General features: G+C 32.3%; 1 protein-coding gene across 1 annotated transcript; it reads right to left on the bottom strand.

Moving 5' to 3' along the window:
- Positions 1-3,593: 3,593 nt before the first annotated feature.
- LOC111174997 (keratin-associated protein 19-6-like) lies at positions 3,594-13,136 on the bottom strand. The gene is given in 2 exon segments (XM_022574308.2): positions 3,594-4,506; positions 8,947-13,136. Coding segments are annotated over 2 exon segments (177 nt in total). The 5' UTR covers positions 9,032-13,136; the 3' UTR covers positions 3,594-4,414.
- Between the last annotated feature and the right edge of the window lie 3,470 nt (positions 13,137-16,606).

Below are 16,606 nucleotides of genomic sequence, written 5' to 3'. Positions count from 1 at the left end.
TCTTCTACTGACTTAAATGCATCCTGTGGCATCTTCCCAAGGGATGAAAATGTTTGGAGCTTGTTTCTCTTCAAAGGCACCTATCTCCAAATTTCAGGATGCTCATTTGACTTACAACTTTAGTCTCTAATAGGTCAAGAAAATTTTGGTTTTCATAGTTTCCCACTTTCTAACCTTCTACATCTCTAAACTAAAATCAGGAGCCTAAAAATTTAATTATTTTTAATTTAATTTTCATTAAATTATCATATATTAAAAGTATTTTGTTTTATTTTGGTGTGTAGATCTGAGTCTTTGTACATGTACATATTTGTATAACCGCAACCACAATAAATATACAGAACAGCTCCATCACTCCCAAAACTCCCTTGTACTATAGCTTTATAGTAACATCATCTTCCTGACCATATTCCTTGTCAACAACTACTCTGCTTATTATCACTATAGCTTTTACATTTAGAGAATCTCAAATAAGAGGACTCATATGCTATGCAATTTCTTAAGATTGGCTTTTCTCATCCAAAACTATGACTTTGAGGTTTGTGCAATTTATTGAATCTTTTCTTTTTACTGTAAGTAGAATTCCATTGCATGTATGTGTCACAGTTTATTCACCATTTGAAGGATATTTAGGTTGTTCCAGCATTGGGCAACCAAAAATAAAGCTGCTATGAATATTTGTGTACCTAAGTTACTTGTAAATATTTTTAAACACCAAATTTACCCTCACTAGAAAAACATAGCTTCATCACTGAAAGCATTCCAAAATTGTACAAAAATTATGATTACAGAAAAAAATCAAACACACTAGCTACATATCTATTTAGTACCTCAAAGGAAAAACTTATGCAGAAGTATATAAATCAGTATGTATTTATAAAGCCACTATTAATATGACATTAGAGTCTAATATTGCATGCCAAATGGTACTCTTGGCTGCAGCAAAAAATGGTTCCATGTTGGTTCCATCAATGAGTTCTTACTTGGATTTTATAAATTACACATGTATTCTTTTCCTGATGGTTTCCAGTATTACTGCCTGATGCCAAAGTAGTCTCCTTTCCTTTAGTCCCATTATCAGAGGAGCCAGACTAAAATCAGAAGTCTCTTACCCATTAGAGTTAGTCCACAGATAAGAGTCAGACCTTTATCTATTGTGCACATAACTGAAGAAAAATAATATAGTGCATTATAAATGGTTTTAAAATCCTGCTCATTCAAGTAAGGGAGAGAGAATACCCTATTTCCCTTCCAGAAGTGGACTCACAGGACACTAATATATTTCTTCCAAAATAAATAATCTGGGGCTTCCCTGGTGGTGTAGTGGTTAAGAATCCACCTGCCAATGCCGGGGACACAGGTTCGATCTCTGGTCTGGGAAGATCCCGCATGCCGCAGATCAACTAAGCCCGTGCTCCACAACCACTGAACCTGCACTCTAGAGCCCGAAAGCCACAACTACTTAGCCCACATGCCACAACTACTGAAGTCCACACACCTAGAGCCTGTGCTCCACAACAAGAGAAGCCACCACAATGAGAAGCCTGCACACTGCAATGAAGAGTAACCCCCGCTCACCGCAACTAGAGAAAGCCCGTGAGCAGCATCAAAGACCCAATGCAGCCAAAAATAAATAAATTAAATAAATAAATTTATAAAAAATAAAAAAACAATCTTTGCAAAATCCACATTCACACTTTCAAACCATCTGTCTCTATTTTTTGTTGAGCCATTTGACTGATTCTTGGAAACTAACTGAAGCTACTGATACTCACTTAAAATATCACATTTATTATATGGTGGTCCTTCAATAGAAGCTTTTAACCTAACAATTCTATCTTACAAGGTTGGCAGCAGCAGTTATAGTCATAGTCACCCAGAGCTATAGCTGTAACCAGCAAAGGAATGGTCCAGGTCTCTAAGATTTCATATCCACAGCCATAGCCCAAGAGACCACCATAATTGCTCTTAGTAGCTCATTTTGGCAGGAGTAAAAAAATGAAAATAAGCTGTTGAAATAAATGAATGGAAGCAAAAGCCATGTTTGCTTACAATTTTTTTAAACTAAGTGTCTTTCTTATTAAAGAAATGAAACATAATGGTCATTTATTGCTAAGTCTTATAAACATCACATTTTTATTTAAAATAAAATAAACAACTAAGTTAAACATCACAATTCCATGATTAGGAGCCACCTCTAGTTAACTGTCAAAACCATATGAGACAGGCACTGAACACAATTTGCAGAGGGGAAAATGAAAGCATATAGAGATTAACTTGCTCAAGTTCACAGAGTTAGGGAGCAGTGGGCCAGAATTTGAATCTATCAGGCCAATGGTGACCTTGTAGTCTGCAGTTTACTCTGTCAAGTCTGCTTCTGGTAACCAGTTATCAGATAATAATGACAGTAATTCTGTAGAAGCCAGAGAACAAACAACAAATTGTATGATAGCCCCCATACACAGAGGCACATCCATATACCAGTCTACAGAAGCTGCCACATCCATCTCTACACTCATAACCCAGAACTCCTTAGTAATTTCTATTGTAGCTCATGATGTTAGGAGCTAAGGATTTAGTTTGATAGGATTGTCTACATAGGGTAGGTGAAGAAAGATGTGGAGAAAAGCATACATAATCTAAAAAAGCTGAAATCTTTTTGGCAATGAAAATTTGGGGAAATATCTTGATTTACATCATAAATTTGAACAACTAGTGAAAAATCACAAACCCATTCTCTGAAATCAATTATAAGCTGCCTTGGGCTAATACCTCTGCTTTTGCTGATGAGGCTGTTTCACTGTACATATTTATGAGAGGCTATAAATTAAACCACAAGCTCTCTAATGGGCAGTTATAAATGGCTGTCTAATTGTCAGTTTAAACACACCCTATTCTAAATCAAAGTCATCATTTTCTCTTCTTAAATGTCTTTCAGTTATAGGAAGAGATGCTTAGAATTGTGGAAAGAATTTTAAGACTGAAATCAAAAGTCTTATGTTGAATTATCTGTTTCTATTCAATCACCTATTAATTACATGATCTAAATAAAATAATGTTAAACAGAATATTGATCACTATTCTTGGTTAAACTTTGCCCCCCGCCCAAAGATATATCCAAGATGTAACCTGCCCCTTCATACCTGTGGAAGTGACTTTATTTGAAAATTGGGTCTTTTGCAGACTTAACCATCTTGAGATGAAGTCAAGATCATTAGGGTGGGCCCTAATTCAATGCTATTATTTAATGACTGTTGTCCCGATTAGAAGGGGAAATTTGGACACAGAGACAGACATTTATAGAAGAAGATGTAGAAACACGGAGGGAGAGCACCATGTGATGATGCAGGGAGAGACTGGAGCTATACAGATGCAAACAAGGGATGCCAACAGCTGCTAGCACATCACCAGAAACTAGGAAGAGGCAAGAAATGATTCTCCTGCAGGTTTCAGAGGGAGTGTGGTCTTGCTGACACCTTGATTTTGGATTTCTAGCCTCCAAAACTGTGAAAAAATAAATTTCTCTTGTTTTAAGACACCCAAGCACTGGTACTTTTTTACAGCAGTCCTAGGAAATTAATACAATCACCTACTGTGTCTTATGCACCATAATATACTAATTTGCTTGCATGCATGTGTGTGTAGTGTAGGGTAGGTTTATTTTAAAACAGAATTTTAAAATAAAAATGATCATCAGATTTGATTAATTAAAAATATATCAAAAAGTTAAGAAACTTGCCTTATATCATACAATTAGTCAGTAGTAAAGAGAGGATATAAATCCAAGTCTCTTTGCTCACAGACCTGTATTTTTCCCAATATTCTAACTACTTTTTAAAGTTGTTTGAAGATTTTTTATACTTTTAAAAAGAAACTTTTTATACTTCACTTCCTATTTTTTGAAGTATTATGAAAATCAAACAATAAAAAATATATAAAACACCTTGCAAAATATCTCACACATAGTAGGTCAGAAATTTTAATTATCTCCTCCTTTCTCACTAATCAGTTCTTTTATGCAACAGATATTTATCGAGCTCATGTTATGGTTCAGAGCAGCTTAATCTCAAAAGCACCTGCAAAGGGCTTCCCTTCAGTCATTGGTTTTCCTTTAGTTCAATCATCTTTCAACTAATTCTATATAAATCTTCAGGTAAATGAAGACCAATAATCTCTCTCACCGTTATCCTATTATGGCTTATAAGAAAGAAAAATAAAACACAGTCACATATTATAAACAGTCTAGGAAAATCTTTGTCAAATCAGTGTTCTCCCTTCTTGCTGAACTCCGAGTTACCTCAGGTGGTCAGACCAGCATCTGAATTTTGATGGAAATAGAAAGACTTGAAAGAAGAACAAACAGTAGGGTTGTATTAGGATTCTAATGTTCCAAAGCACCAGTCTTTTTTCTTTTTCAATAGAAGCCAGAGAATTGATATGCTTCATAGCACAAGGGGTGGCAACAGCTGTATCTATAGCCTCCCTAACTAGAACCATAGTCATAGTCTCCAAGGCCATACCCTAAGCCCTAAGCCTCTAAAGCCACCACAGGCACAGCCATAGCTCAGGCCACCATAGTAGTTGCTAGGGTTGGAGATATATATACATATATATATATATATATAGATATGTAATATGAATGTTCTTTTTCAGGTATGAATTTTATTATCTGCCCATAGACTCTTATATACCTCAGAAAAGGGTGTGACAACAAAACCAGACTTGCATAATTCTCATTCCATGGCTCAATGACATGAATATAATCTCATTAATCTTTTGTCTCCTAAATTTAAGACTGTCGACACAGATTCCAATGAAATACCTTGTGTCTATGCTGACAATGAATGTAGTATCATCAAAGACTACACATAAGATGACTGATATCTGTAAAAACCTCTAGCCAGGTATCATATCTCATTGCTATTCAAAATAATGGGTACACTCTTCACTGGATGAAGTCAATATCATAGGAAACTAGAGCAAATTTTCCAGTTTTTAAGATTGAAAAAATGTTGGTGATGCTTGTTCAAAATCCCCAAGTATGCCACTTTTCCACTTCACTCTACTCCATTAAGAGTTTGAACAATTTATTTTTTTCCTACTAAAACCGAGTTGCTTAAAAGTTCGGCCATAATCAAGTTTCTCCTCTTTTTATAAAAGAAATTGTGATATTATTTTTGACAATACACTTAATAGTATTTTCCCAAAGGCCTGACAGTGAATTTTGCATTGAATGTCCATTCAATTTACTTGATTTGTTGGGGTCATATGAGAATTCAGCACAATTTCTTTTTTTTTTTTCTTACTTTATTTTTTTTTAACATCTTCTGCACAATTTCTTTTTTAACACTTGATCTTCAGTTTACAAAATCATCAGCAAAGGAAACATGACAAAAAAATCATCCTAACACAACACCCTTGTTTAGATACTTTAGGAAAATGGAAATGGAATGGTGTGTCTATTTACCTTTATGTAGTATTTATCTGGGACTTGTTGGATATGTTGCGTCAAAGGAAATACAAGTCAGTGAAAAAAATCAATGTCATTAAGGATAATTAGGTTTCCTCTGATAGTTGTCTACTTATTGGACCACAGCTCCAAATTTCATTTTATAATAAAAACATCAAGGAGACAGGATTTGAATTATTTAGTAGATATTAATTATTAATACTAGAAAGATAATACAAAACAACAGTTTTATTGCTGATGGGTCAACAGGAAACATTTTTACATTCAAACTACAAAATGTAAATTTAAATTATGCATCAGTTATTTCACAAATGAAATGAATGTCCTTTTTTCCTTAAATGGTAGATGTGTCAACATTATAAAGCTTCATTTATCTAAGACATCTGTAAGTAAGCCCTCAAATCTTTGACCTTTTGATCTTCTAATGTGAAATGTCCTAAAAAGGCACCAATTATATCACTTCCTGCAGGAACTCTCAGACACAGGATTAACCCAAGGTGCAACACATATGATAAAGAGCAAATCTCTTTGACCTACTAGGAAATTTAGAGATCAGAATTTTCATTTTTAAAGGTAGCAGAATTCCATTTGAAAGATATACTTAGTACAAAATTTTTTAAACATCTATGTATTTTTCTGAATAAGCTACACCAAAAAGCCTTTTGCAAAATAATTTATTTATAAAAATTAGTAATTTGAAAACACTTTCACATGCATATCTTCCTCTGACCCTATCAATAGCTCTCTGATTTTTGCTGAGAAATATTATTTTCTTCTTTTTATAAATATACTTTGCTTTTGGAAGTAGAATTTTGCAACTTCATAATCACTTATGAAAGGCCTTAGCCTTAAGGTTTTCTTAAAGTTATATAAACAAACAAAGAGGCTTTAGTTTGATTTATATCACTTCACTCCTGATTCAAATTATCTGAAGGGAATATATCAAAAATCAACTTTTAAGAATCAAAATATTCAGTTAAAAATACAATTTGGTTTCTAAACAGGATGTTGGAAATCAATTGTCAATGCCTTGCCCATTCTTCAGCTAGTACTTTAATTCTGTCATTCGAGATCCTATTCAGTAAATTATTTGGATCACAAAATTTTATTATATATATATTTTAACAAATATTAATTAAGCACCTCTCTGTGTTGGGTAGTATATTAATACAAGGGGTTCATACATACCCTGACCTCAAAGCCTGCACTATAATAGAGATATTAATTGTCCATCTCACCAATCCACAATTACTATGAAAGGCACTAACAAAAATGTTCCATATTTCTCCAATCCAGGGAATAAACATGAAATAGCTTGTTTTTAGATCCAAATTCACTGTCTTAATAAAAAAGGTACAATTTTATTTCACAACAATTTGACACACATAACTATTAAGAAACAGCATACATTTTTCAGCATCTAAAGGTCAAGAGAAAATGCTTGTTTATTTTATTAAAGGTGGTTTCCTTATTTTTGTACTTGAAAGAAAATAATCAGCAGTAACATGAAGTCTGGTTGAATAATGAGAAATTATTTTGCCAGCTTTATTTCCAATTTTACTTTACTAAAAAGATTAAAAGTAAATGATTTCCGGGCTTCCCTGGTGGTGCAGTGTTTGAGAGTTCGCCTGCCGATGCAGGGGACGCGGGTCCGTGCCCCGGTCCGGGAATATCCCACATGCCGCAGAGCGGCTGGGCCCGTGAGCCATGGCCGCTGACCCTGCGCGTCCGGAGCGCCTGTGCTCCAAAACGGGAGAGGCCACAGAAGTGAGAGGCCCACATACCGAAAAAAAAAAAAAAAGTAAATGATTTGCAAATTCACCAGGAACCCGGTTTCCCCAATAAGCATGTGAATGTTAAAATTAAGTTTCAGACAAATGCCTCCAAAAGCTCATCAAATAACCATCTTGTAGAAAAAGGCACTTAAACAAGAAAACATAATATAAACTGAACAGTTTTATTTCCATCTTTATGAAGAACTTGTTTGAAATAAACACTCCATGAAGTACCCAGAGCAACATGATGAGAAACTTCAGTTTATTATTTTGTCTTTTAATGTAATTGTCATATCAGATCTCCCCAGATCTTCTTCCATGTGTACCAAGTCATTGTACTAGCTTTTACAAAACATGCTCTTTGAGACGCAAAGCATCTGAAAGCTACCACAAAAATGTTGTTCATGGGAAGAGGATGAGGGTAGAAAGTGATATCAAGCATTGTTATAGCATAAGAAATTGAAAAGATCTTGGATACCATCTAAAACAGTGATTTGCCAAGAAAGTTTTGACTAATAGAAAGTCTGAGGATCTAAACAAATCTATTAAAACAAATTATCTAAGAGTATACCCCAAGAAACTAAACTGGTAAATGCACTCCAGGAGTTTTAAATTTAGACAGTCCTAATGCTTACTTTTGAGAAAAAATACCTTTTGAGAAGTAAGACCCTCACTCTATAGGTAGGGAAACAGGAAACCCAATTAAATCAGTTAACTTTACAAGGAAGCAGAATGGACTTGTATACATATATATGTATATATATGAAATATAAAATGTATTTCTTTCAAGATAAAATTGACCTGATTATATATAAAGAACATTAGAAATTTGAAAATTCATTGTTGTGTACAGGAATGTTTTTAATGCACCCTTTGTACCTTTCATATTACTATAAATATTATTTTGTATCTGCTTAATGTTCTATTTTAAAAGCGTTTTCTTTGGTCACCATAGATTTACCATGCCATAATAAACCTGAGAGTAAAAACGATGACTATTGGAATAAAGTTTGCAATGTTATCAGTCTTTAAGTAATAGAAATAATAGTGTACAGATGATTTTATAAAAATGAAATCACACACAAAATACCCTGGAAACAAATGAAAGATGGGACACATGAAAGTATACAGGAGTTTAGTCCATCTTATTCTCCCATATCCTCAAGACTCAAAACAATGCTCAGGACATGGAGACATGAAGTGAACATTTGTTGAATCAAATTCATTATTGAATCAAACATTGTTGAGTCAAAACACCAATTCAAAGAAAAGGAGAGTAACATCCTGATTGAAATCCCATATACCCGTTAGAAATGTACTAAAATGAATTGATACAGCCATGCTCCCTATGCCAGTTAAATATGTTCATTTAAAAATTTAAAATACAGGTTACACTTGGTCACAGCTGATGTTAGTGACTAAATAAAAATCAATAGAAAGATTTCAGGTTCTTCCAGAGGAAGAAACTAGTTCCTTTGGAGCAGGAAGCCAAAAAATTATTAATATTTTCTAAACTTCGAGAAAAATGTTCACATCACTGAAAGATATGAGTAACAGCATGGGAATAGAAAGAGTCTGAGGATCTACAAGTTTTTAGTATAAGCCAGAAAAGCCATATCCTCCATAGCATGATGGGCAGTAGCAGCCATATCTGTAGCCTCCATGGCTACAGCCATGGCCCAGTCTTGGAGAAGCTGCTGCATCCGCAGCCATGGCCATAGCCCAGGCCACCAAATCCTCCACAGCTGAAGCCCAGGCCTTTGCAATAGTTGGCATAGTAGCTCATGGTGTCAAGTATTAGAGATCTGATTTGGTGTTGAAGAGGAATTTCCTGAGTGTGACCATCTCTACCTTCCCCGAATGTTTTTATACCCTCAGTAGTGCAATTGGTAAACAATGACAAGTGATATTATTTCCACATAACAGAATAATGTAAAGTCTTAAAATTACTTTAAATTGTTCTTTTCTTACTTACCAAAGGGTCCACATTTTTGTTAAAGGAATTTTAGTAATAATAATTATTTTTTAATGAGTTTGCATTCCTAAAAACAGAATGTTTCCAAGATGAGAAATGATTATAGCCCCTTCAGAGGTCATACTGCACTGGTGTTCTAGTTAAAATTGTCTAATCTAGTTGATAGCTTCCAGTGGTCCTATAATTACATAACCTCAGATTGCTTCTCTTATTCCATTGTCTTAGCTACTGATCATTCCCAGAACCCAAGACCTTTTATCCATGGTGGTCAGGGCATAGTCACAAAGTCATTAGTGATTTCCAGATAGTCAAATTAAAAAACAAAAAGTCAAAACTGAGAAAAACCTTCTTGGTTTTTTATTTTGTTTTTTGTCAGTTATTTGGTTTGTTTGAACCTTCCTTGGCATTTGCCCTCCTCACCCATTCATTCTTCTTTTAAAGCTTTCTTCCCTTACTTTCTATGGCAAATGTTCAATTAGCTTTCTCTCTCAATTTCTTATGAGTCTTCTTCCCAATTTCTTATTCCTTTATTAACTCTAAAAGTGCCCCTTTTCCTCCATCTTCAATGTATACACTTTTCCCATGGAATTTCAATAAATATTGTGTTTAATAACCGTGTTTATACCGATTACTTTCAAAAGGCTTTTCTAAATATCAGCTCCATCAATTTGACTATTTACTGGATATGTCCCATTTGAATTGCATTCAAATTTCATGTTTAGTAGTAAATTCATTTTTTTTTCACAAAACTGCCTCTTGCCTGTATATTAGTCATTCAAATCACATACCAGAGTATGATCTTGGAATTAATTCTCTTTCATATTTTATAAATATCTTCCCTACTCAGTGCATATTGAACCATAGCAACTCAACCATGTAAATGATAATTCATTAATATTCATGTCTGTTCATTGTTTTCACTTAACTCAGTCCTCCACCACTTTTTCCTGGATTAATGTAAGAGCCTCCCCACCAGTCACACTTCCCCAAGGCAGGGCCCTCATCTGATCTGTTCTTCATACTGAGTCCAAATGAACATTCTGAAACACAAATCTGATCATTTCATTTTTCAGCCATTATACCTAAGTCATTAAGGAAAAGAATATACTCCTAAATTCACAAACAAGGTCTTTCATCACCAAACATTTTTCTCTATCCTGGTCTCTAACAATCTACCATATATTTCCCTTTATTCCATACATAAATAACAAAGACATTATTAATCCACTGCATGCTTTTGAGACTTTACAGGAGCTGCTCCTTCATTCTGGAATCTTCTTTTATACTTATTTACCCATCTTATTCCAACCCGCCCTTCAAAAGATAGGTCAAGTGGCACCTTCTCCAAGGACATCCTAAGCTACTTCTACCTCTGCCTGATTTAGAAAATCCTTCAGAGTGCTGCTAAATGCCCTGGATAAAGTCTGTCTTTGCATTTCATCAGATTTTAGTATACCAATTTGTTTACTGCCTTTTCCATTACATTATTTACTCCTTCAGGGCAAGAACACTTATTATAATCATATTTTATACTTTTGTGAATGGGATGGCGTAGGCAATATATTGTTAGTTGAATGAATAAATTAGTAAATGAACAGATCCATAGAAAACAAATAGCAAATATCTCTAACAGTCTCATCCACAAATTCAGAGATGCAAGAAGTGTTCATGTATACAAAGTATATAATAAAAACAACAAAAATGATTATCAAAGCATTCAACTAATAGCTTGCCCCTCCAGAAGCAGAAGAAAACTTTAACGAAATACTTCATATTAAATTAAATATTAAAAAAATTAAATGTAAAAGAGATAAGAAGAAACAAAATGAGCTGAAAAACAGGAAAGAAATTTATAAAAAGATAAAATCATATCAGAAGGAAGACCAAGTTCCAAGATTCATAAAGAAGTTTGGATTCAGATGAAAACAAATGATTCCATTGAGGAAAAGCAGGAAAATAATAAGGTAGAAAAAGTTATTTGATATTTGATTAAGTAAATGATACTAGTTGACATTCATTATTCAAAACTGAAAAATTAGCAAAAGTTTAATAAAAGAAAATGAGGAGCTAAGGACATTTTTACAAAAAATACATAATTAATCACTGACAACCACTAAAAAAGCATCAAAACATTTCTAAATAGCTAAAGATATTTTTTAAATATTGAGTAAATAAAATATATAGAGAAAGAAGCAGAGTAAATATAACAGTACAATAGTAATTATAACAAAAAAATAGTTTTTCAGAGCTGACACTAAACCTAATAGCAACTTAATAAATATGAACTAACTTAATTTACCTCTTAAAATATTATTTGGACTCACAAAGAGTCAACTATTTTCAAGAGAAACATTTAAAGCCGTTATTAAGAAAATCTAATAATAGAAGTATCAAAATAATTCAATAATGAGATACCACTAGGCAATTATTGAAAAGGATAAAATCCCAGAAAATGACAATACCAATTGCTCATAAGAATGAAAAACAAAAAGAACACTCATTCACTGTTGGTGAGAAAGCAAAATGGTATAGCCACTATGTAAGGCAGTTTGGCAGTTTTTTAAAAAGCAAAATATCCTATAATCCAGCAACTTTTCTGTCTGATATATACCCGAATGATTTGAAAATTTTTGTCTATTCAGAAACCTGTATGTGAATATTTATGGCAGATTTGTCATAATTTCCAGCAACTGGAAGCAATATCCTTCAAGAAGTAAATGGGTAAACAAATACAGTACATCCATACAATGAACCCAGCAATAAAAAGCATTGAGTTATCAAGATGAAAAGATATACATGAATCTTTTATTAAGTAAGTTTCTGACAGTGGAGAAACTTGACAAACACTGTCTCAGAGAGTTCAGAATCAACATCAACAGTGAAAACTTATGCTGATAGCATTCCTGATATGATGGAATGAAAATAGCAATTTACCTCTGCCACATTCCTTGCAAACACCATAATTCCACTCCAATCATGAGAAAAACGTTGAATGGATCCCACTTGAAGGACTTTCTACAGAACACTTGACCAGTTCTGCTGGAAAATTGTCAGGGTGATTGGACTAGGGAAAGTCTGAGAACATGTCTTGTCAAGAGGAGCAATGACTAAATGCAATAAGGTACCCTAGATGGTATCCTAGAAAAGAAAAAAATATATTAAATAAAAACTAAAGAACTCTGAATAAAGTATGGACTTTAGTTGGTAATTATGTATCAATATAGATTTATTATTAGTTGTAACAGGTGCACCATACTAATGTAAAATGTTAATAATAGGGCAAATTGGGTGTGGGATTTATGGGAACTCTCTCTCTGTGCTATCTGCATAACATTTTCTGCAAATCTACAACTGTTCTACAAAATTATCTTTTTAAAAATGTATAGGCAAATGTATATCAGTCAAAAGAGAATGAAAAAACAGTTGTTTGTAACTCTGTTATCAAAGTAGAATCTAACCAGATGATAAAACACAACAATGGAAGCCATCTTATAAAGTTAAAGACACTTTAAAAAAGAAATAATGGTTACAATTGTATATGAAAAAACAACATGGCAACAACCTTTATAGAGCAAAATATACTAGAGATGCATGGAGACATAAACAACACAGCAATGACAGAACAAGACAGATAAAATGGAAAAGCATAAGTAATAATATGGAGAACCCAAATAATATAAACAATAGTGACTGACTTTAAAATTATATATAACTTTACATTTTGATAATAGAAAATAAAAGTTATTCTCAAGCACATATGAAACATTACAAAAATGTATGATATCACAAAGAAAGCATTAAGAAGTTCCATGAAGGAAATATTATAAAGATATTCTCTAATAATAATGTAATACAAGTAGAAACTAATAAATATAAATCAATAAAAACCCAGAAATTAAAACCAACACAAAACTATGAAATCTTGAGTGAAAAAAATACAAAAAAGTCACAGAATTTTTAAATGGTGATAATGATAGTGAAAATGCTACATATTATAATATGGGGTATACATTACAAAGATAGCAGAAAAAAATTTAGTTTTAAGCACATATATAAGTAAAACACAAGTATGCAATAAAAGTACAAACAAGTAAACTAAAAGAAAGCAGAAGGAAGTTATAATAAAGATCAAAACAGCTATTGATCAGATAAAGCACAGAAATTTGTAGAAAAACAATAGAATAATTAATTACACAAAATTATGGTCATTGGAAACAAAAAATAGAAAACTACCAGCTAAATTAATTTTAAAAGGGAAGAAGAAAAATATAAATAAATTGAATTAATATATATATAATATAATATAAATGTAAGTAAACATATACAATTACATAGAGAAAGAGAGACAGACAGTGGAAGAGAGGGGGAAATCTTCTTTGTAGACTTTTGCTCAAATAAATTTGAAAATCCTCTCAATACTCTGTAATGACCTATATAGGAAAAGAATCCTAAAGAGAGTGGATATATGTACATGTATAACTGATTCACTTTGCTGTACTGCAAAACTAACACAGCATTGTAAATCAACTGTACTCTAAGAAAAATTAATTTAATGTTTAAAATTTTTTTTTAAATTGAAAACCCTGAATAAGATACATAATTTTCTAGGGGAAAAGTTTTACTAGAATTAAGCCCATTAGAGATAGAAATATTAAAGACTAATTTTTGAGAAGAAAAAGAAAGAACTGCTCCACACACAAAAAGCTGGAGGTTCCATTAGTTTCAAAGGCTGGTTTACCAAAAATTCTAAGACATAATCCTTATGCAACATAAACTGTTCAAGAGCATTGAAGATGAATGAAGTCTCCAAATATGTTTTTTGAATCACTTATCTAACATTTGTCTAAATTCAATGAAGAAAATGGCACACATGAAAGAAAATTACAGACTAATATTACTTCTGACTACATATGCATAAATTCTGCATAAAATATTAGCAAATAGAATCTAATACCATCATAAAAACAATACATCATAAGGAAATGGAATTTACTTGGAGAATATAAGTGATGTCGATATAAGGACACTCATTAATATAATGCATCACATTAATTGATTCAAGGAGAAAAATCATATTACTATTTCCATAAATGCTTAATAACTTTTGGCAACTTTCAACATTCATTCCTTATAAAAGCATTCAAGAAAATAAGAATTGATGGTTAATTTTCTAACATAATAAAACTGACTTAAAGTTAGCATTTTAGGTAACTGTGAAACCCTAGAGGCATTTCCACAAAATTTAGGAGAAAGACAAAGATGCCTACCCTATGCACTAGTAGTAAACTTTGTCCTGGAGATATTAGAAAATGCAGTTGGGCAAAAAATATTGATAGATGAGTAAGAACTAGAAAAAGATTTTAAAAAGTAAAACTATCTCTACTTGCAGGCAACACAGTAGCATATCTGGAAAAACCCTTGCAAATCAATGATGAAACTAACTCAAAAACTAAAGTGATTCATCAATAACACAATATAAAATTGTCAAAGAAAATGAATAGTTTTCATATACACAAGGAAGTAAAAGATATCATGATAGAGAAATACCTATTAACAAAAGTAAAAAATATATAAAAGATTTCAGAATACACTCAACAAAAAATTGCAAAATGTATATTCAGTGTTTTAATTCCTGAAAGATTTAAAAGTAGACTAGAATATTTTTTTTAATTCTCTGTTTGTTGAATGGATGATTCAGTATCATAAGGTTGTAATGTTAATGTAGTAGATCAACCGTGTATAAGGCTAGTAAGAAGGTTAAAAGACAAAAGTAGTAAAAAATAATTCTGTTCAGATATTTTTTATTATAATTGCACTGAATCTATAAATCAAATTTGACAGATAATGATTCTTCTGATCCACAGTCATGATATATTTTCCTTATATTTAGACCTTCTTTAACTTCTATAAGTATGTTTTAATATTTACTATTAAGAAGAATTGCACACTTCTGTTAGATTTATTAATAGGTGTGCAACCACAAAGGTTTGACTTGTCATATTCTCATGGTACACAAGTCTGACACAGCATCAACATTACTAATGGAGAGCAAAGGACTCAAAAATGGAGCAACAGTATTCTCTGCATCAACATATGACAGACCTTAAACTACCAGATATGGTTTTCAGAATCCACTTTTCCACAAAAGACACACTTTTATTTCCAAGTGAGGAAAGCTAATAGGCAAGAGAAGGTTTCAGATATGTCAACATCTAAAGTTTGATATTCACATAGCCTTCATCTGGCTACATTACTAATTTCCAATCTTCAACAGAACTGTGGTCCATAAATTTCAGATTCATTTACAGTGAACAATCTAGATAAACCATATCTAGCATTCTAGGAATGCTAAAAGCATTTACACTTTTAGCATTCCTAGAATAGTCAACTGTTGGATAGAATAACCCATTCAAAATCCTCATGATTCATTTTCACTTTTAGTCAGTAAATTCCATCACTCACAAAAGGACAAACTTGCCTCAGATACCTCTGGCCTTAAATTAGTATTTTGGGAAGAGTTTTAATCATAGATTTAATTTTTATATGAGAGAACTATTCAGGGTTTTTTTCCTCTTGGGTCAGTTTTCATAAATTTAATTTATTACAATAATATACATTTGAGTTCAGGATAAATGGTTTTTGCTTCTATTTTAGATTTTTTATTTTATAAAATATTTTAAATATATCAAAAAGAAGAAAGAATAAATATTACAGCAAATATTATCTACTTAACAATTGTTAATATTTTGATATAATTCTTTCATGTTTATTTTCTCAAGTGTTCTAAAATAATTTACTGCAAGCTAAAGTTTTTCCTTATCATTTTGTTTTGAAATTAACAAGATAATTTCCAAGGAATAATGAATTTTAAAAAATACACTAAAATTTGATTATCATCACAGAGCCTCTTCAACCTTTAGACATAGAATTCTTGTGTTTGGCCAGCAAAGAAAAAGATAGATATTGATAATGAGGAGGAAGAGGAGAATGATAAAATAAAGGAGAAGAAAATGAGGAAAAGGAGAAGGAAGAGGTAAGGGGAAGAAGAAAGGAAAAAAGAAGAAGGAGGAAGAGATAATTATGAAATAAGGCATATTGGTATATTTCTTAGCTATAGGAAGAAAACGTAAGAAGAAAACGTTGCCATGGTTGATGATTGTATTAATACATCCCAGCAAGTTTAATGTGATTAAAAAATTGAAGTTTAAAACACATTTACTATGTCAGAAAAAGTTTATTATTAGACATTGGATGCTAAAAGGCAAAGACTTGCTAGAGTATAGTGACTCTCTGTCCTATATAGAAGGAGAATCCCTGAGAGCATCACTAATCAAACACCAACATCTAGTTCATCAACTTGTCTCCACATTAATGTCAGAAACCAGG

This window comes from Delphinapterus leucas, chromosome 4 (assembly GCF_059928025.1).
Source record: "Delphinapterus leucas isolate spDelLeu-1000000601 "Yukka" chromosome 4, BTC_Dleu_Yukka2, whole genome shotgun sequence".
NCBI classification, from domain to species: domain Eukaryota; kingdom Metazoa; phylum Chordata; class Mammalia; order Artiodactyla; family Monodontidae; genus Delphinapterus; species Delphinapterus leucas.
This window is presented reverse-complemented; position numbering and strand designations above follow the sequence as displayed.